The 20,670-nt window shown below is 45.3% G+C and overlaps 1 protein-coding gene and 1 long non-coding RNA gene across 2 annotated transcripts in view; one reads left to right on the plus strand and one right to left on the minus strand.

Moving 5' to 3' along the window:
• Nucleotides 1-20,670, minus strand: part of LOC133572380 (ankyrin-3-like) — a 367,012-nt gene that overhangs the window by 18,794 nt on the left and 327,548 nt on the right. Inside the window, exons 40-43 of the mRNA XM_072915334.1 lie at nucleotides 12,754-19,926; nucleotides 11,928-12,002; nucleotides 10,579-10,710; nucleotides 10,361-10,504 (exon numbers count right to left, since the gene is read on the minus strand). Of these exons, the coding sequence (XP_072771435.1) occupies nucleotides 10,361-10,504; nucleotides 10,579-10,710; nucleotides 11,928-12,002; nucleotides 12,754-19,926 (7,524 nt within the window). The remainder of the gene's footprint in view (nucleotides 1-10,360; nucleotides 10,505-10,578; nucleotides 10,711-11,927; nucleotides 12,003-12,753; nucleotides 19,927-20,670) is intronic.
• LOC140679611 (uncharacterized) lies at nucleotides 4,208-4,756 on the plus strand. Its single transcript, XR_012051015.1, has 3 exons — nucleotides 4,208-4,400; nucleotides 4,454-4,503; nucleotides 4,607-4,756. It is a non-coding gene; the product is annotated as an uncharacterized lncRNA (long non-coding RNA).

Genomic DNA, 20,670 nt, shown 5'->3' on the forward strand with positions numbered 1-20,670 from the left:
TATTTATGAGGTGGTACTTGGTGTAAGTGGAGGTAGCAAAATGGTGGTACTTGCCATATTTATGAGATGGTACATGCCTTATTTTGAGGTGGTACTTGCCATATTAATGAGGTGGTTCTTGCCATATTTATGAGGTGGTACTTGCCATATTTATGAGGTGGTACATGCCATATTTTGAGGTGGTACTTGCCATAATTATGAGGTGGTACTTGCCATATTTATGAGGTGGTACTTGGTGTAAGCAGAAGTAGCAAAAATAGTGGTACTTGCCATATTTATGAGGTGGTACTTGCCATATTTTTGAGTTGGTACTTGCCATAATTATGAGGTGGTACTTGCCATATTTATGAGGTAGTACTTGCCATATTTTTGAGGTGGTACTTGCCATATTTATGAGGTGGTACTTGCCATATTTTTGAATTGGTATTTGCCATAATTATGAGGTGGTACCTGCCATATTTATGAGGTAGTATTTACCATATTTTTGAGTTGGTACTTGCCATACTCTTGAGTTGGTACTTGCCATAATTATGAGGTGGTATTTGCCATATTTATGAGTTGGTACTTGCCATATTTATGAGGTAGTACTTGCCATATTTATGAGTTGGTACTTGCCATATTTATGAGGTGGTACTTGCCATATTTATGAGTTGGTACTTGCCATATTTATGAGGTGGTACTTGCCATATTTATGAGTTGGTACTTGCCATATTTATGAGTTGGTACATGCCATATTTATGAGTTGGTACTTGCCATATTTATGAAGTGGTATTTGCCATTTTTTGAGTTGGTACTTGCCATATTTATGAGGTGGTACTTGCCATATTTATGAGTTGGTACTTGCCATATTTATGAGGTGGTACTTGCCATAATTATGAGGTGGTACTTGCCATATTTATGAGTTGGTACTTGCCATATTTATGAGTTGGTACTTGCCATATTTATGAATTGGTACTTGCCATATTTATGAGTTGGTACTTGCCATATTTATGAAGTGGTATTTGCCATTTTTTGAGTTGGTACTTGCCATATTTATGAGGTGGTACTTGCCATATTTATGAGGTGGTACTTGCCATATTGCCATATTTATGAGTTGGCACTTGGTGTAAGCATAGTTAGCAAAAATGGTGGTCGTTACCATGTTTTTGAGTTGGTACTTGCCATGTTTTTGAGTTGGTACTTGCCATATTAATGAGGTGGTACTTGCCATATTTATGAGGTGGTACTTGCCATATTTATGAGTTGGTACTTGCCATGTTTATGAGGTGGTACTTGCCATATTTATGAGTTGGTACTTGCCATATTTATGAGTTGGTACTAGCCATAATTATGAGGTGGTACTTGCCATATTTATGAGTTGGTACTTGCCATATTTATGAGTTGGTACTTGCCATATTTATGAGTTGGTACTTGCCATATTTATGAGGTGGTACTTGCCATATTTATGAAGTGGTATTAGCCATATTTTTGAGTTGGTACTTGCCATATTTATGAGGTGGTACTTGCCATAATTATGAGGTGGTACTTGCCATATTTATGAGTTGGTACTTGCCATATTTATGAGTTGGTACTTGCCATATTTATGAGGTAGTACTTGCCATATTTATGAGTTGGTACTTGCCATATTTATGAGGTGGTACTTGCCATATTTATGAGTTGGTACTTGCCATATTTATGAGGTGGTACTTGCCATATTTATGAGTTGGTACATGCCATATTTATGAGGTATTACATGCCATATTTATGAGTTGGTACTTGCCATATTTATGAAGTGATATTTGCCATATTTTTGAGTTGGTACTTGCCATATTTATGAGGTAGTACTTGCCATATTTATGAGTTGGTACTTGCCATATTTATGAGTTGGTACTTGCCATATTTATGAGGTAGTACTTGCCATATTTATGAGTTGGTACTTGCCATATTTATGAGTTGGTACTTGGTGTAAGCACAGGTAGCAACAATGGTGGTCGTTAACATGTTTTTGAGTTGGTACTTGCCATGTTTTTGAGATGGTATGCCATATTTTGAGGTGGTACTTGCCATATGATTGAGGTGGTTCTTGCCATATTTATGAGGTGGTACTTGGTGTAAGCAGAGGTAGCAAAAATGGTGATACTCGCCATATTTATGAGGTAGTACTTGCCATATTTTTTAGTTGGTACTTGCCATAATTATGAGGTGGTACTTGCCATATTTATGAGGTGGTACTTGGTGTAAGCAGAAGTAGCAAAAATACTGGTACTTGCCATATTTATGAGGTGGTACTTGCCATAATTATGAGGTGGTATTTGCCATATTTTTGAGTTGGTACTTGCCATATTTTTGAGTTGGTACTTGCCATATTTATGAGGTTGGTACTTTCCATATTTATGAGGTGGTACTTGCCATATTTATGAGTTGGTACATTCCATATTTATGAGTTGGTACATGCCATATTTATGAGGTGGTACATGCCATATTTATGAGTTGGTACTTGCCATATTTATGAAGTGGTATTTGCCATATTTTTGAGTTGGTACTTGCCATATTTATGAGGTAGTACTTGCCATATTTATGAGTTGGTACTTGCCATATTTATGAGTTGGTACTTGTCATATTTATGAGTTGGTACTTGGTGTAAGCACAGGTACTTGCCATATTTATGAGGTGGTACTTGCCATATTTATGAAGTGGTATTAGCCATATTTTTGAGTTGGTACTTGCCATATTTATGAGGTGGTACTTGCCATAATTATGAGGTGGTACTTGCCATATTTATGAGTTGGTACTTGCCATATTTATGAGTTGGTACTTGCCATATTTATGAGGTAGTACTTGCCATATTTATGAGTTGGTACTTGCCATATTTATGAGGTGGTACTTGCCATATTTATGAGTTGGTACTTGCCATATTTATGAGGTGGTACTTGCCATATTTATGAGTTGGTACATGCCATATTTATGAGGTATTACATGCCATATTTATGAGTTGGTACTTGCCATATTTATGAAGTGATATTTGCCATATTTTTGAGTTGGTACTTGCCATATTTATGAGGTGGTACTTGCCATATTTATGAGTTGGTACTTGCCATATTTATGAGTTGGTACATGCCATATTTATGAGTTGGTACTTGCCATATTTATGAGTTGGTACTTGCCATATTTATGAGTTGGTACTTGGTGTAAGCACAGGTAGCAACAATGGTGGTCTTTAACATGTTTTTGAGTTGGTACTTGCCATGTTTTGAGATGGTATGCCATATTTTGAGGTGGTACTTGCCATATGATTGAGGTGGTTCTTGCCATATTTAAGAGGTAGTACTTGCCATATTTTTTAGTTGGTACTTGCCATAATTATGAGGTGGTACTTGCCATATTTATGAGGTAGTACTTGCCATATTTTTTAGTTGGTACTTGCCATAATTATGAGGTGGTACTTGCCATATTTATGAGGTAGTATTTGCCATATTTTTGAGTTGGTACTTGTCATACTCTTGAGTTGGTACTTGCCATAATTATGAGGTGGTATTTGTCATATTTTTGAGTAAGTACTTGCCATAGGGGCGGTATAGCTCGGTTGGTAGAGTGGCCGTGCCAGCAACTTGAGGGTTCCAGGTTCGATCCCCGCTTCCGCCATCCTAGTCACTGCCGTTGTGTCCTTGGGCAAGACACTTTACCCACCTGCTCCCAGTGCCACCCACACTGGTTTAAATGTAACTTAGATATTGGCTTTCACTATGTAAAGCGCTTTGAGTCACTAGAGAAAAGCGCTATATAAATATAATTCACTTCACTTCATTTATGAGGTGGTACTTGGTGTAAGCAGAAGTAGCAAAAATACTGGTACTTGCCATATTTATGACATATTTTTGAGTTGGTACTTGTCATACTCTTGAGTTGGTACTTGCCATAATTATGAGGTGGCATTTGTCATATTTTTGAGTTAGTACTTGCCATATTTATGAGGTGGTACATGCCATATTTATGAGGTGGCACTTGTTGTAAGCACAGTTAGCAAAAATGGTGGTCGTTACCATGTTTTTGAGTTGGTACTTGCCATGTTTTTGAGTCGGTACTTGCCATATTTATGAGGTGGTACTTGGTGTAAGCAGAGGTAGCAAAAAAGGTGGTACTTAGCATGTGTTTGAGGTAGTACTTGGTGTTAATAGTTTGAGAACCATGGTCGTTGCCATGTTTTAGAGGTGGTACTTGGTGGTATTAGTTTGAGAACCATGGTCGTTGCCATGTTTTAGAGGTGGTCCTCTTTGGTATTAGTTAGAGAACCATAGTCGTTGCCATGTTTTAGAGGTGGGACTTGGTGGTATTAGTTTGAGAACCGTGGTCGTTGCCATGTTTTAGAGGTGGTACTTGGTTGTTTTTAGTTTGAGAACCATGGTCGTTGCCATGTTTTAGAGGTGGTACTTGGTGGTATTAGTTTGAGAACCATGGTCATTGCCATGTTTTAGAGGTGGTACTTGGTATTAGTTTGAGAACCATGGTTGTTGCCATGTTTTAGAGGTGGTACTTGGTGGTATTAGTTTGAGAACCATGGTCATTGCCATGTTTTAGAGGTGGTACTTGGTATTAGTTTGAGAACCATGTTTGTTGTCATGTTTTAGAGGTGGTACTTGGTTGTTTTTAGTTTGAGAACCATGGTCGTTGCCATGTTTTAGAGGTGGTACTTGGTGGTATTAGTTAGAGAACCATGGTCGTTGCCATGTTTTAGAGGTGGTACTTGGTGGTATTAGTTTGAGAACCATGGTCGTTGCCATGTTTTAGAGGTGGTACTTGGTGGTATTAGTTAGAGAACCATGGTCGTTGCCATGTTTTAGAGGTGGTACTTGGTGGTATTAGTTAGAGAACCATAGTCGTTGCCATGTTTTAGAGGTGGTACTTGGTGGTATTAGTTAGAGAACCATAGTCGTTGCCATGTTTTAGAGGTGGTACTTGGTTGTTTTTAGTTTGAGAACCATGGTCGTTGCCATGTTTTAGAGGTGGTACTTGGTATTAGTTTGAGAACCATGGTTGTTGCCATGTTTTAGAGGTGGTACTTGGTGGTATTAGTTAGAGAACCATAGTTGTTGCCATGTTTTAGAGGTGGTACTTGGTTGTTTTTAGTTTGAGAACCATGGTCGTTGCCATGTTTTAGAGGTGGTACTTGGTGGTATTAGTTTGAGAACCATGGTCATTGCCATGTTTTAGAGGTGGTACTTGGTATTAGTTTGAGAACCATGGTTGTTGCCATGTTTTAGAGATGGTACTTGGTGGTATTAATTTGAGAACCATGGTCGTTGCCATGTTTTAGAGGTGGTACTTGGTGGTATTAGTTTGACAACCATGGTCGTTGTTATGTTTTATAGGTGGTACTTGGTGGTATTAGTTTGAGAACCATGGTCATTGCCATGTTTTAGAGGTGGTACTTGGTATTAGTTTGAGAACCATGGTTGTTGCCATGTTTTAGAGGTGGTACTTGGTGGTATTAGTTTGAGAACCATGGTCGTTGTTATGTTTTAGAGGTGGTACTTGGTGGTATTAGTTTGAGAACCATGGTCGTTGCCATGTTTTAGAGGTGGTACTTGGTATTAGTTTGAGAACCATGGTCGTTGCCATGTTTTAGAGGTGGTACTTGGTGGTATTAGTTAGAGAACCATGATCATTGCCATGTTTTAGAGGTGGTACTTGGTGGTATTAGTTTGAGAACCATGGTCATTGCCATGTTTTAGAGGTGGTACTTGGTATTAGTTTGAGAACCATGGTCATTGCCATGTTTTAGAGGTGGTACTTGGTGGTATTAGTTTGAGAACCATGGTCGTTGCCATGTTTTAGAGGTGGTACTTGGTGGTATTAGTTAGAGAACCATGGTCATTGCCATGTTTTAGAGGTGTTACTTGGTGGTATTAGTTAGAGAACCATGGTCATTGTCATGTTTTAGAGGTGGTACTTGGTGGTATTAGTTTGAGAACCATGATCATTGCCATGTTTTAGAGGTGGTACTTGGTGGTATTAGTTTGAGAACCATGGTCGTTGCCATGTTTTAGAGGTGTTACTTGGTGGTATTAGTTTGAGAACCATGGTCATTGCCATGTTTTAGAGGTGGTACTTGGTATTAGTTTGAGAACCATGGTTGTTGCCATGTTTTATAGGTGGTACTTAGTGGTATTAGTTAGAGAACCAATGTGCTAGAGGAACATTTCCAAGGAGGGAGGGTCTATGCGGGTGTGAGGGGGAGTCAGAGAGCTGGCGGGTGGAAGGACACAGGGACAGGTGTGGCAAGGAGACAGGGGGCGGAGAGGAGGGGAGGGGGGATGTGGGCGGGTGCAGGTGGACCCACTAGGAGATAAGAAGGGGAGATGACATAAAGAGAGAGGGGAGACCGGGCGAGATGACACCCTGCCTGAGGGTGAGGAAACGGGTTCCGGAAGGTTGGAGGCAACCGATGAGGGTGCAAGGGTCAGGCTGCTGGGTGGGTTGGTTATTTTAGAGGTTGGTTCCGGCTGAGCGGGTGTAGTCGGGGGTGAGGGGGGCACAAAGGCTGGGGAGAAAGGTAGCGGCGACGTGATGAGCGGGATGGGGGAGGGCGGGTGTGGCGAGTAAGGAAAGACGGAGGACTGGCGGGGGTCGGCAGGCGGGCACTGAGGAGTGAGGCCTTTAAGGGGCAGGGACACGAAGGTGAAGTGACGTTCCAGGGAAGAGGGAGGGGCCAAGTCTTTGAGGGAAATGGAAAACTCGTAACTGGGAGAGCGGCGCGGGGTGAAGGATTGGGGTGAGACGGGCGTGGGCGGGAGTGATGGCATTGTACGCAGGATGAAGGCGGGACTACTGGGAATGAATGGGACAATGACACAAACTGAAGGTGGAGGATGGAGAAGATGGAGAAGAAACATGTCAGTGCAAAAACAAATGAAAAGTGAGAAATATGCAGAAGGGGAAGGTCAGCAACATGTGACTCTTCATGAAGAGCTCTTATGTGCTGGATCAGCCATGGATTACTGCTGATGGTGGTGGTGGTGGTGGTGATGGTGGTGGGGGGAAGTGAAGGGAGGCAGGAGGAAGCAGAAGAGAAGAAGCTGTTCTCTCATCTATCCAAGGAAGGCTCAGAGGAACTGGAGGAGAACTAGGAGGACTAAACTTGAAGGTTAAACACGTCAAGGTCACAGACATGATGTCATCTTAAGGCATGCTCTTACAGTGGAACACCTTTATGTCGACGCCCCTTTTCACTGGCTGATCATCAACTTTGGAGCCAGCTATTGCTCGCACGTTTACAAATGGAGAATGGGAGATACTTTAAAGAATGTTTGAACCCACAGCAGTTTGTTGACATGACATTCATCCATTTGTGCATGTTTCTTCTTCTGTTTCTCAATTATTTTTCATCTTTTCATCCTCATCTGCTGCAGTAATTCTGGTGTACTTCTTGACTACAACCACCATACAACTTTCCTACCAGCTCAAATATTTCTTCCAGTGGCTAACAATCTAGAGCAGTGGTTCTTAACCTGGGTTGGATGGAACCCTAGGGGTTCGGTGAGTCAGCCTCAGGGGTTCGGCGGAGGTCGAGACACACCCGACTCATCGTGTAAATAAAAACTTCTCCCTATCGGCGTATTACGGATACGACAACAGCAGAAGTCAGACTGATTTGCAGGTGTGTCATTTGTTGTGAGTTTATGCACTGTGTTGGTTTTGTTCTTTGAACAAGGTGATGTTCATGCACGATTCATTTTGTGCACCAGTAATAAAACATGGTAACACTTTAGTATGGGGAACATATTCACCATTAATTAGTTGCTTATTAACATGCAAATTAGTAACATAATGGCTCTTAAGTAGTCATTATTAAGTACTTATTCATCCTAACCCTCTAACCCTAACCCTAACCCTAACCAAATAACTCTAAATGAAGTCTTTTTTACTTAGAATATGTTCCCTTAGTGTCCAAACAACTTTAAATTAAGTCTTTGTTACTTAGAATATGTTCCATCCATCTTCTTCCGCTTATCCAAGGTCGGGTCAGCCTAAGCAGGGACGCCCAGACTTCCCTCTCCCCAGCCACTTCGTCCAGCTCTTCCCGGGGGATCCCGAGGCGTTCCCAGGCCAGCCGGGAGACATAGTCTTCCCAACGTGTCCTGGGTCTTGCCCGGGGCCTCCTACCGGTCGGACGTGCCCTAAACACCTCCCGAGGGAGGCGATCGGGTGGCATCCTGACCAGATGCCCGAACCACCTCATCTGGCTCCTCTCGATGTGGAGGAGCAGCGGCTTTACTTTGAGCTCCCCCCGAATGACAGAGCTTCTCACCCTATCTCTAAGGGAGAGCCCCGCCACCCGGCGGAGGAAACTCATTTGGGCCGCTTGTACCCGTGATCTTGTCCTTTCGGTCATAACCCAAAGCTCATGACCATAGGTGAGGATGGGAACGTAGATCGACCGGTAAATTGAGAGCTTTGCCTTCCGGCTCAGCTCCTTCTTCACCACAACGGATCGATACAGCGTCCGCATTACTGAAGACGCCGCACCGATCCGCCTGTCGATCTCACGATCCACTCTTCCCCCACTCGTGAACAAGACTCCGAGGTACTTGAACTCCTCTACTTGGGGCAAAATCTCCTCCCCAACCCGGAGATGGCATTCCACCGGGCGAGAACCATGGACTCGGACTTGGAGGTGCTGATTCTCATCCCAGTCGCTTCACACTCGGCTGCGAACCGATCCAGTGAGAGCTGAAGATCCTGGCCAGATGAAGCCCTCAGGACCACATCATCTGCAAAAAGCAGAGACCTAATCCTGCAGCCACCAAACTAGATCCCCTCAACGCCTTGACTGCGCCTAGAAATTCTGTCCATAAAAGTTATGAACAGAATCGATGACAAAGGGCAGCCTTGGCGGAGTCCAACCCTCACTGGAAACGTGTCCGACTTACTGCCGGCAATGCGGACCAAGCTCTGGCACTGAGCATACAGGGAGCGGACCGCCACAATCAGACAGTCCGATACCCCATACTCTCTGAGCACTCCCCACAGGACTTCCCGAGGGACACGGTCGAATGCCTTCTCCAAGTCCACAAAACACATGTAGACTGGTTGGGCAAACTCCCATGCACCCTCAAGGACCCTGCCGAGAGTATAGAGCTGGTCCACAGTTCCACGACCAGGACCAGATGCCCGAACCACCTCATCTGGCTCCTCTCGATGTGGAGGAGCAGCGGCTTTACTTTGAGCTCCTCCCGGATGGCAGAGCTTCTCACCCTATCTCTAAGGGAGAGCCCCGCCACCCGGCGGAGGAAACTCATTTCGGCCGCTTGTACCCGTGATCTTGTCCTTTCGGTCATGACCCAAAGCTCATGACCATAGGTGAGGATGGGAACGTAGATCAACCGGTAAATTGAGAGCTTTGCCTTCCGGCTCAGCTCCTTCTTCACCACAACGGATCGATACAGCGTCCGCATTACTGAAGACGCCGCACCGATCCGCCTGTCGATCTCACGGTCCACTCTTCCCCCACTCGTGAACAAGACTCCGAGGTACTTGAACTCCTCCACTTGGGGCAAGATCTCCTCCCCAACCCGGAGATGGCACTCCACCCTTTTCCGGGCGAGAACCATGGACTCGGACTTGGAGGTGATGATTCTCATCCCAGTCGCTTCACACTCGGCTGCGAACCGATCCAGTGAGAGCTGAAGATCCTGGCCAGATGAAGCCATCAGGACCACATCATCTGCAAAAAGCAGAGACCTAATCCTGCAGCCACCAAACCAGATCCCCTCAACGCCTTGACTGCGCCTAGAAATTCTGTCCATAAAAGTTCAGAACAGAATGGGTGACAAAGGGCAGCCTTGGCGGAGTCCAACCCTCACTGGAAACGTGTCCGACTTACTGCCGGCAATGCGGACCAAGCTCTGGCACTGAGCATACAGGGAGCGGACTGCCACAATCAGACAGTCCGATACCCCATACTCTCTGAGCACTCCCCACAGGACTTCCCGAGGGACACGGTCGAATGCCTTCTCCAAGTCCACAAAACACATGTAGACTGGTTGGGCAAACTCCCATGCACCCTCAAGGACCCTGCCCAGAGTATAGAGCTGGTCCACAGTTCCACGACCAGGACGAAAACCACACTGTTCCTCCTGAATCCGAGGTTCGACTATCCGGCGTAGCCTCCTCCCCAGTACACCTGAATAGAACTTACCGGGAAGGCTGAGGAGTGTGATCCCACGATAGTTAGAACACACCCTCCGCCAACATGTCTATAAATATCTAGAAGCGGTCACTGGGACTAAACACAATCCATGCCATGTGGTGCATGCAAAAACTAAACAGGTAAACATGGTAGCAGGGAGCGGTAACAGGTCAGCCAATCAGAGCTAAACTTTACCGTCAGCCTGATCCCGGAAAACCGTGTGATCATCGGCAAAACATCTCGTGCCGGAAATGTTACCATAGTCAAAAATCGGGCCCTCCAGCAAATTCACAATATCCATCCGATTGACTTTGGTCAGCACTGCAGTCAAGGAGTCCGCTATGGAAATGAAAAGGAAACAACTTTTGTAAAGTAAAGGTACAGTCGGATGTCACGTGTAAAAATAGTCTTACTTGTGGCGTTTTTCCCTTCGCGGCTGACCCACTTCTTTAAGAGCATGAAGCTCTGTGCTGTCAGTGAGTTGGGGTTCTCTAATCTGATGTGGTTGATCTCGTCCACTGTGAAGTTCATCTCCCGAGCCAGCTCTAGGACGGGACACACACAGTAAATGCTCTCCTTGGAGCCGCTTTATGACTTCCAGCACAAAGACAATGGCAAGTTCATTACTTACAAACTGGAAACCAGAGAGGGGAACTGCACTTTTTGGGAAAAACCCTTTCCCGAAGAAAGGGTTTTTCAAGGGTTCTTGGTAACGCTAATGGTTCCAGTAAGAACCATTTTGATCCAGAGAACCCTTTAAAACCCCTTTTCTGAATAATTGGTTTTAAAAGGGTTCTCACTAACACTAAGGGTTCCAGTAAGAACTATTTTGATCCAGAGAACCGTTTTTGGAAGAAAGAGTTCTTCAGGGATTGTTGAAAGCATGGGTAAGATCCTGTGTCACCAGGGACATACTTCCTGATAACATTTGCCAATAATGGTGTCTATCTTTAAATAAATGTTTTTCTCATTCAAATGTTTTGAATGTTTGTTCAATGTCAACATGATAAATGACCACAATATAATATGAACTCAACTGATCTGTAGAATACAATATGGTTCTTTATAGAACCCTCAGAAGACAAGACGGTTATCGGTGAAAACCTTTGAAAAGGGATGTTTTTAGAACCCCCTGTGTCAGGTCTAGATGAAACCCTTGAAACATGAAAGAGTTCTTTGTGGAACTCCCTGTGTGGGTTCTAGATGAAACCCTTGAAACCTGAAAGGGTTCTTAGTGGAACTCCCTGCATGGGTTCTAGATGAAACCCTTGACAAACGAAAGGGTTCTTAGTGGAACTCCCTGCATGGGTTCTAGATGAAACCCTTGACAAACGAAAGGGTTCTTAGTGGAACTCCCTGCGTGGGTTCTAGTTGAAAGTCTTGAAATACAAAAGGGTTCTTAGTGGAACTCCCTGTGTGGGTTCTAGATGAAACCCTTGAAATACGAAAGGGTTCTTAGTGGAACTCCCTGTGTGGGTTCTAGATGTAACCCTTGAAACATGAAAGGGTTCTTAGTGGAACTCCCTGCGTGGGTCCTTTGTAGAACCTCTCATGGGGGGTTCTGGGTGGAACCTTACACACACAGTTCTAGGTAGAACCCTCCAAAAGGGTTCCAGGTGGAACCTTTATAAAAAGGTTCTACCTGGAGCCAAAAAGGGTTCGCCTTATATGGTTCTACTTAGCACTTTTATTTCTAAGAGTGTGGACAAGGCACCAGGCATTACATGAGTTAATTGAACATTGAGATAATCAATGTTCTTACCTGTCCAGCTGAGCCCCAGGTGATCTGCTACGATGGCCATACGCAAATCCGTTCGCTCACAAGGGCTTTGGGGACCTGGAGAGACAGGAGGACAGCAACACATTAAAACTTTGCATATTCCTCTTGCCATTTATCAGAGAGAAAACTAAACACATACAAGTTTCCTTTTCTGGCCACTTTTTCCCATCAGTAATATTGCATTTGGGATAAATGCAGTTATGACTTAACAGTATTTCAATGGTTATTAAATATACATTTTTGGTGTTATTTTCAGGATGGCAAGAAAAGGCACTGTCACTATACATGTGGTGGTCTATGACTATTTGTGGTATGCAACCTTTAAGCAGGCATTAACTGTCATGAGAGACCACACAAAACAAACCATGACTCTTAAAACAGTAGTTCTACAAATCTAGAGTGGAAAAAGCTCTATGTTACAATCTAGTATGTGGACATGCGCTATTCTGTATTCTTTGCAAATTCTACTGTATGGATAAGACTACAGTAATGACTCCAGCCTCGCCCTGAACAGAGACAAGACAAACCAGGTTGTACACCGGGCGTACCGGTCACTAATCTACAGGGCACACAAGGTTGGGGGGGAAAAAGGGGAACAGAGGGAAAGGAATCTTGCAACAGAGACGATACAGGACACAGTACATCCATGACAATGGTTCAATGACAGCTACTGTCCTATGGGAAATATAGAATAAACACGCCACAGGCATTCCAGTCAATCAATTCAACGACCACAACATGTCATGCAACTAAAAGTGAAATAGCTCAATATATAGAATGTATTTTATAGTGTGAAAGTTTTACAAACTAGGCTTGATCTCTGCGATGGGAGGTGTTCGAGACCCTGCGAGTCCCTGACTGCCCTCCTTCCCACCAGTCCGCCTACTCCTCCTGCTCCTCTGACTGCCAGAGGCCCTGTCCGTCGTCGCCATCTTTGCCCCTACGGACGGGGCCCCGGCCTCAGCCCTCGAACCTTTACCAGACCTGGACGAGTGGGAAGGCTGGGAAGGTTGAGAAGGCTGCGAGGTGTCTGACAGAGATGTGCTTCGGGAGGTGCTGTCTTCCTCCGACTGATCTGTCTGCTTCTGCTTCTCTTCGTCAGACAGCCGGTCCACCAACTGTATTGTCTCTCCGCTAATGTCTTTAAAGTATTCAATGGTGCGCTTGCAAACCTCGCTAGGCTTCTCCTGTCTGGACGCCCTCTGGCTCGAGACCTTGCTGACCTGATGCCTATCCTTTAATGGTAACCTTGAGGGCAACTTAATGGCTGCTCTTTCTGTACCCAGTGGCCTTGTTGGCAGTGATCTAACCCTGACTGATTGAGGTGAGCTAACTGTGGCTGTGGCACTGCTCTTTTTAATGTCTTTGATTGGTATTCTAGACCTGGGTTCTACTTTGGCAATGGCTGGTGCTCCTCTTTTCCTAGTCTCAATTGTCACTGCTGGTTTGGGCTTCTGCTTGCCTATGGCTGTACCCTGGGTGTGCAACGATCTCCCTGATGCTTTCACTGGAAGCCTAGATCTGGGGAGCTTCACTTCACTGTCTTTACCTGGTTCCCTTTGCTGCTGCACTTGACTTCTTATATCTACTTTCTCTTCTAAATCCCTACAACACAGTGTCTCTACCCGGCTTGCTTTCTGAAGTGTGGGCTCAGAGGAGGACTGGAGGTTGAACACTACACTGCCGCACTGAATGTAGTTGGCCTGAATGCTAGAGGACTCGAGGTTATTGTTGTTGTTGCAGTTTTCAGAGGGGTAATCTCTTTTCTCTGACTTGGCCTCTGTGTCTTTACTCGTCTGCCTCTCTGTACACTGGCCTTCTATGCTGATGTATTCTGGCACTACCTGGCCCTCTGATATCTCCGTTTTAAAATCCCCAAGATCCCCCGAGTCTTTTTTCACAGTAATAGAAGCGGTTATGCCCATCTTAATGGGGGTGCGTAATTTGGGGTCAACCTTGGAGGCTGTAATTGTGCATGAGGATGCGGTCTCAGCTATGGCTTCACAGGTGGGTACTTCGATACCAGCATTGCCAGTGTCACTGCCAGGGTGTGAAGGGCTGCATTTGGCTGTTGCTGCTGGTGTTGTGCTGCTGCTGTTGCCTGTGGTTGTATCTATAACCGTCACCTTCCCATCTATTGTGGCCCTCTCCCCTGTTTTTGACTGAGAGGAAACTACACCCAGGATCTTGCCCCCTCTCCCCTTTTCCCCTGTTAGAGGGTCAGAGGAATGCTCACCAATCTGAAAAAACTGAAGCCTCTCTTCAACAAAGTCCCGCTTGCTCATGTCAATAGCACCACTGCGGGTCATCTCAAACATCTTCCCTTCGTGGAAAGGGAAGGGGTTAGGCTCACTAGTTGGTGTGCTCTCGTCAGTCGGTGTTCGAGCAGGGGTTGTGTCGGGTGTTGTGGCCTGTGATTTGTCCTCCACCGACAAACCAAAGGGCTTAGGGTCTTCGTCTTTGGTTTTGGACTCGTAAACTCCCTCATTATCGCTTCCTTTGGTGGACCAGGGGTCAAAGTCAAGGCCTTTTGTGGCTACTGTTTTAAAGGTTGCGTTTAGCTCCTCTTCAAGTTGGTAGCCAAAGTAGTTGTCATCGAAGCTCTGCCTTTCTGGGTGTCTTCCTTCAACAGTGAAGTCTTCCTCTCCACTGCTTTTTGATGAAGACGGGTTGGTTTTAGAAGTTCCATGATTCCCCCCTTCCTCACACTTTTCTTCCTCTATAACTTCGAGCTTGGACTGACCAAATGAGCGTTCAACTGCTTTTCCATCGTTGGACAGACTGGATGTTTTCAGATCCTCGCTCAGTCCATCGTCATCCTCTTGGAAATCGTAACCATCTAATGAGTCGATCTCAGTGGCATCAGTGTCATGGGAAAACTCAGCAGTGGTTGCAATGGAGCAGTCAGTGATTGATTGGTCATTCCCATTTTGGTCCATGTCCACATCCTCCTCCTTTACGACTCCATTGACGCTAGATTGCTTACTTCCATTCTTCTCTGATCTTCTGGGTTTTGAGTGTTTGTCCCCCTCCTCTTTCATCTTGAATGTGTACCTTTTGACAGGGATGGGATGGAAGACAGACTCGTCATCACTGGAATCACTGTTGTCGGCTCCGGGAGGAATGGGGGATGGAGGCTGGACCCTGATGATTGGCTCGGCTATGAGGTGCTTGTCATGCTCCTCTTGAAGGTTTACTTCCATCATCTCTGTTTCTGTCTCAGAGGATGCACAAGATTTTCTTTTCTCAGGGTCAGACTGCTCGGTGTCTAAAGGAGGGGGTGGGGGAAACTCTATATAAGGAACTCTTTTCCCCTTGGACTTGTGTTGATCTGCTTCCTGTTTCTTACTGTGGTTCTCTGAGGATGGTTGCTTGGATTTGTCCCTCAAAGTCTCTTTGTAGATAAAGGTCTTCCCGTCTTCCTCTTCAGACTCCTCCGGGATAGGACTTGGCATGCCAGTCATGGAGCCTATCACAGAGTCAGGCATTCTGGAGGCCAGGCTAACTTCCTCTGAGCTTGGGGCCTCGGGGGTAACAGGACTCTTTCCAGAGCTGTCTATGAATGTCACTTGTTCTAGAGTGTCATCTTCAGGGCTACCTTGTGGAGATGTAGACTGCTTTTGTTTGGCACTGTAAAACGTTCCCCTGGTCTCGTGTACTGTCCTACTCTCGTGTACTGTCCTACTCTCATGGCTTACTATTTTTTTGTAGGTTCCCAGTTGCCCAGAAGCTGTTTCTTTCTCATACTGCTTACCCACTTGAATGCTGACATACACAGGTAAAGGTTTGATATCTTTGAAACCTTCAGTGACAACTACAGGGGCTTTGTGATCCAAGTACTCTACTTGGTCACTGTCAAGACCGTTACATGTGATATTGGACTGGCTACAGTCTGAGTCTGTGGACTTTCCCGACGATCCACAAGTAGATTTGTTGGATTCAAAGCTACTATGTATCGGGTTTCGGGCTAAGATCGGCGTACGAGAGCCATCCTTCTCATGTGATTCAACAGAAGCATCTAACTTTAAAAATGGGGAACTGCGATTTTCTGATAAATTAGATGGTTTTCTTACAGGAATTTGAGATTCCGAGTTTTTTTTTAGACCATCATTGCTATTTGGATTCTCTCTAACAACAAATTCAGTGTAAATTATTTTCTTTGACGTTTCTTGTCTTTGAGACTCACTGTTATTGTCATCTTTTATAGAGTCGTGGCCTAATGAATGAGCTAATTTTGGAGATTGAGGCTTATAGGTCCCATACCCCTGGCTCTCCCATGTTTTGAATAATTTCTGGTCTTCCGGATTCTTTCCACTAGATTGTTGCCCGGGTGAGAACCTGGACTCGCTTTCAAGAGCTCTTCTCTGGTTTAATGGACTGTCTGGTGTGCTTGGAATGTTTGAACCTGCAAATACCTGGTACACGGGTAGCTTACTTTCGTGAAGCTTCCTAATAGGGGGATTTGGATTTGGGCCAACCTGAGAAACCCCACCTTGTTTTTGAGCCTCTTGTTCGAACTTAAGCCTCACTGCACTGACTTTGGATGAAGACATTTGAAAAGGTTTTGAAACTTCACTTGCATTTGATTTGCCATCTCCCTGTTTTCTGGCTTCTGAGTCACTATACTGTAGCAGTACTCTCCTCTCTGGGCTACTGGGTAAACTGGCACATTTTCTTTCACTAGCGCCGAACCTGTCCCTTAGTCTTTCTCTGCTCCACTCTTCCCCACTGGCTCCATTTCTATACACTGATCTCTCTGGGCTGCTGTGTGTAGAACTAGGCCCTGATCGTGATTCTCTAAAGTCTGGCCTGCGAGACTTCTTCTCGGGCGAGGAGAGTTCATCATTAAGCTGCTCTGTCTTATCTCTGAAGAACTGCGAGACCTCACTGAGCTTTTCCTCTGCCTCCTTTACCGTTCTGTCTACTCTTTCCTCGTACATAAGTTGTTCTCTCTCCTTTCTGTCTGTCTCATCTGTTGATACACGCATCCAGACTGACTGCTTTGGGCTACCAGGTTCAGAGGAATGCTGCAGAAGTGTCATTGTGTCAAAGTTGTCGTCAACGCTGGCCATTCTACCTGATGCGTCAAACACATTTCGCGACGAGCGAAATATATATTCTGTTCTTGGACCTCCTGATCTACCCTCACTTCTGTCTGGTGAGTGGATGTGAGACCTCTCTTTAACATGTTCCTCAATGTCAGGATGGGACTGGTCAAATTTATCAGAGAGTAACATTTTTTCTGCAAAATTATAAGACCCTCCCCTTAGCTCTGATGATTCATCCTCATTGTACTCCACAGATTGCTGGCTAAGCAATTTTAAGGTTTTATACGATTCATCTGCCATTAGTTGGGCTGAGCTAGGACGACTATCTTCTTGTGACATGGGGTTGAATCTGGAGGCGTCAAGGTATGTAGGTGGCTCCTCTGGTTCCCAATCTTCTTTCCTAGTTCCTGGGTAGTAATACATCTCATTTTCAGAATGGTTCTTGGTCTCTCTGATGATGACCTCTGTCGGTTCCGTTTTATTGCCCTTTTCAATGTGCACCTCAATTATTCTTTCAACCTTTGGTTTGATGTCTTCAAGGACTCGTTGTGATGTTTCTTCATTGCTCGTTTTGTGCTCAAAAAGTCCAGCGAGCTCCCTAGAAGGGTCCTTCCCTGATTGAAAAGCTTTCATGATGTCGTGAACGGACATAGTTTCCTCGCACCTCTCGGAGACTGCTTCACTTCCAGACGGTTTGTGATAGACCATCCTTGTGGTGGTAGTGATGTGAGTTTCCTCTTTTAAGCGTATGCCTTTACCCATAGGATCTTCATCAGGGACAGCTTTTAATGAATATCCCTTATTCAACTCTGGGGGGTATGTAGCTTGATTATGATGCCCTTTAGACTCAGTATCAACATATCTGATGGGATTTGCCTCCACCATTGGAGTTTGCTTGTTATCTTCAGGGGGTTCATAGCTCCTGATGACATGAACAACTTCAGTCCTTGTCTCAGTGATCATTGGGGGGGCTGGGATGTCCTGAAAGGGGGCCTTTGGACCCATGCCTTCAGCGCTCTGGGGAGCAGAGGGTGTTCTTTCACTTCTAGTTTCAAAGCCACTGTCTGAGAGGGGACTTTTATCTTGTTCATGAGATATATCATCAGGGGACTCCAGCACGGTGTCAGCACCAAAAAGTGCATCTGCTACTTTACTCAGTTCTTTGTCTGAAGGTGAAGCTCGCATGGTTGTTGGAGGCATTTTCAGCTTTTGCTCCTGAACTGCCATGGTGGGTTTCAAGACACGTTTTTGCTTCTCCTTGCCATCCGCTTCTCTTTTCCCCTCCTCTACCGTATGCATTTTGGAGAAAGAACTACTACCGACATCGTTGACCAGGTAGTCGACGACTTTAGAGAGATTGAAGTCTCTATCTTGTCCTGGCTTTGCTTTTGCTTGAGGGACCACAGTCTCGTATCTTGGGGGATAGCTCCAGTTGCTTGGTGGTTGTTCCACAGGTACTTTTGAGAAGCGGATATCATCCAAGCTCCCCCTTGCTGTGGAATCTTTTGCAGTGTCTTGAGTAAGGATTTCACTTACTTTCACCAGATCTTGTTTTACTCTCTCCACAATCCTATATGGCTCTTCGTCTTCTACCTTTGCTGCTGAACCAGACGGATAACTTTTATTGACTGTGGAACTTGGGTCGGTCTGCAAAATGGCTGACATTCTTATGAGGTCCTCTTTCATGTCAGCGACATCTTTCAGGATTTCTTGACTGGATGACAACGGGGATGTTGTGTTTGACTTCAAACCAGAGGAGAGATGAGAAGATTTGGTTGGGGAAAGAGTTCTTGCTAAGGATGACTGTAACTGGGGATTCATTTCAGGGGGAACAGCTTTGCGTGGGGACAGAATGGCAGCAGTTGACCTGGACACCTCTGGCAACTTCTTAAACTGTGCCTCTGGCAGTACGTTTATAACAGAATACACTGGGACCGTCACTGTGCTGGAGGTTGCAGGAGTGGTGGCACTCGGAGGGGATCTTAGCGAGTTGTAAAGGGAACTAGAAGCTGAGGATCTAATGGACTGATACGAGGACGAAGCAGACGAGGACAAAGACTTTAAGGTGCCGTAGCCAGCCGAGCAAGAATTGAATGTTTTTTCAACCTCATCAAATGCTGCGTTGACACTGGTGGTTGCAGCGTTGGTGGTTGCTTGTATTCTTTCTTGGAGGCTGCTGGCGAGGAGAGAGGTCGGGGAGGAGGAACGGTACTGTACTTGCGGCGCTGTTCCATTGATCAGAGCTGCAGCACTTTGAGGGGGGTTGGATTTGAGAGGTGACGACAGAGAGGAGAAGAGGTTCCTTGCAGGGCCTGGCGCATCTGAGGAAAAGGAACGAACAGAGGAGAGGCCGGGGACGGTTTTGATTGGTGAGGATGAGGACGATACCGGACCGGCGGATCCCCCCACACCGGTCTTGTATGCCAGGGGTGAACTGAACATACTTAAAGACGATTTGGGAGATGTTGGGGGTGTCATGGCTATTGATGTCCTCTCAAGAAGAGAACCTCCTGCAGACGTGGGTATAGGGGAGGCCCTGGCTGAAGCACTTTTTGCAGGCGACGCCAGGGGACTCGGAGCCACTTGGCTTGGGTACTGAGCATGCTGCTGGACTACAGTTTTTATAGGAGAGGAGATGGTTCTGTAAGACCGGATGGGGGAGGCCGCGTCACTAACGGACTTATTAACAGACGAGGGCGATCCGGTAATGTTTGTTTTAACGGGGGAGGCCGAGTTGATGGACCAGACAGACTTCAGTGGAGAGGCAGAAGGCGTGTTGGATGATGAGCTGGAGAGGGAGCCAAACCCAGACTTGGCTTGGCCAGCGACGGCGACAGGAACAGGCGACCACGCCTGATAAGATCTCGTTGGAAAGACAGGTTTGTGAGGGTTGCCAGAAGGCTGTGCTCTTTGCGGACTTCGATCAGGTGTTTCTTCGACAATAATTCAAAAATAAATCAAAACAAACAGAAAGGAAACAACATAAAGTAGAACGTAAAATAATGTCAACATAACACAAAGGAAAGAGAAATTCCGTCAGAAACAGCATCACTTGAGGCGGTAAAGACAAAATTGTACACTTGATGAATATAGAAGGTCCCTTCTACACATCCAGGATGACATGGGACATCTAAAGAAAGAATGATACATGACATGTGGTGAATGTAACAAGAACGTGACACCATAACCAAAACGTACTTTTGATGTGCTTCATGTTTGATTGGCTTGTAGCAACTGAGACGTTTAGGTTGCGTTCACACTTTTGGGGAAAAGGTTCGGCTGTATTTACTGGTGTGGTTCCTTTGGTCAAAAGTAATCAAGCAATCGTCCGAAAATCATCTGAAGGATCTGTCTCGGTCCACTTGCAAGTAAACTCTGGTGCCATTTGTTTTACTTGAGCTAAAAATAAAAATGGCTACATGGACCGCTGTTAAAATGACAACAAAACAATTAGAAATGACAAACATGTTAGATAACAACTCTGCTCTCTCCCTGTGTGGGATAGTGATGGGTAAATGACGCCTCAGTGAGTGTTTGTCACACTCACCGGCTGTATTGACGCTGTTTCGCAATAGCACCATCTGCTGGATAAGAAAAGTCACTACATCTGATTGACAAATAAAATGAATGGCTAGTAGAGATGCGCGGTTTGCGGGCACAACCGCGGAGTCCGCGGA

This window comes from Nerophis lumbriciformis, linkage group LG02 (assembly GCF_033978685.3).
Source record: "Nerophis lumbriciformis linkage group LG02, RoL_Nlum_v2.1, whole genome shotgun sequence".
In the NCBI taxonomy this organism is placed as follows: domain Eukaryota; kingdom Metazoa; phylum Chordata; class Actinopteri; order Syngnathiformes; family Syngnathidae; genus Nerophis; species Nerophis lumbriciformis.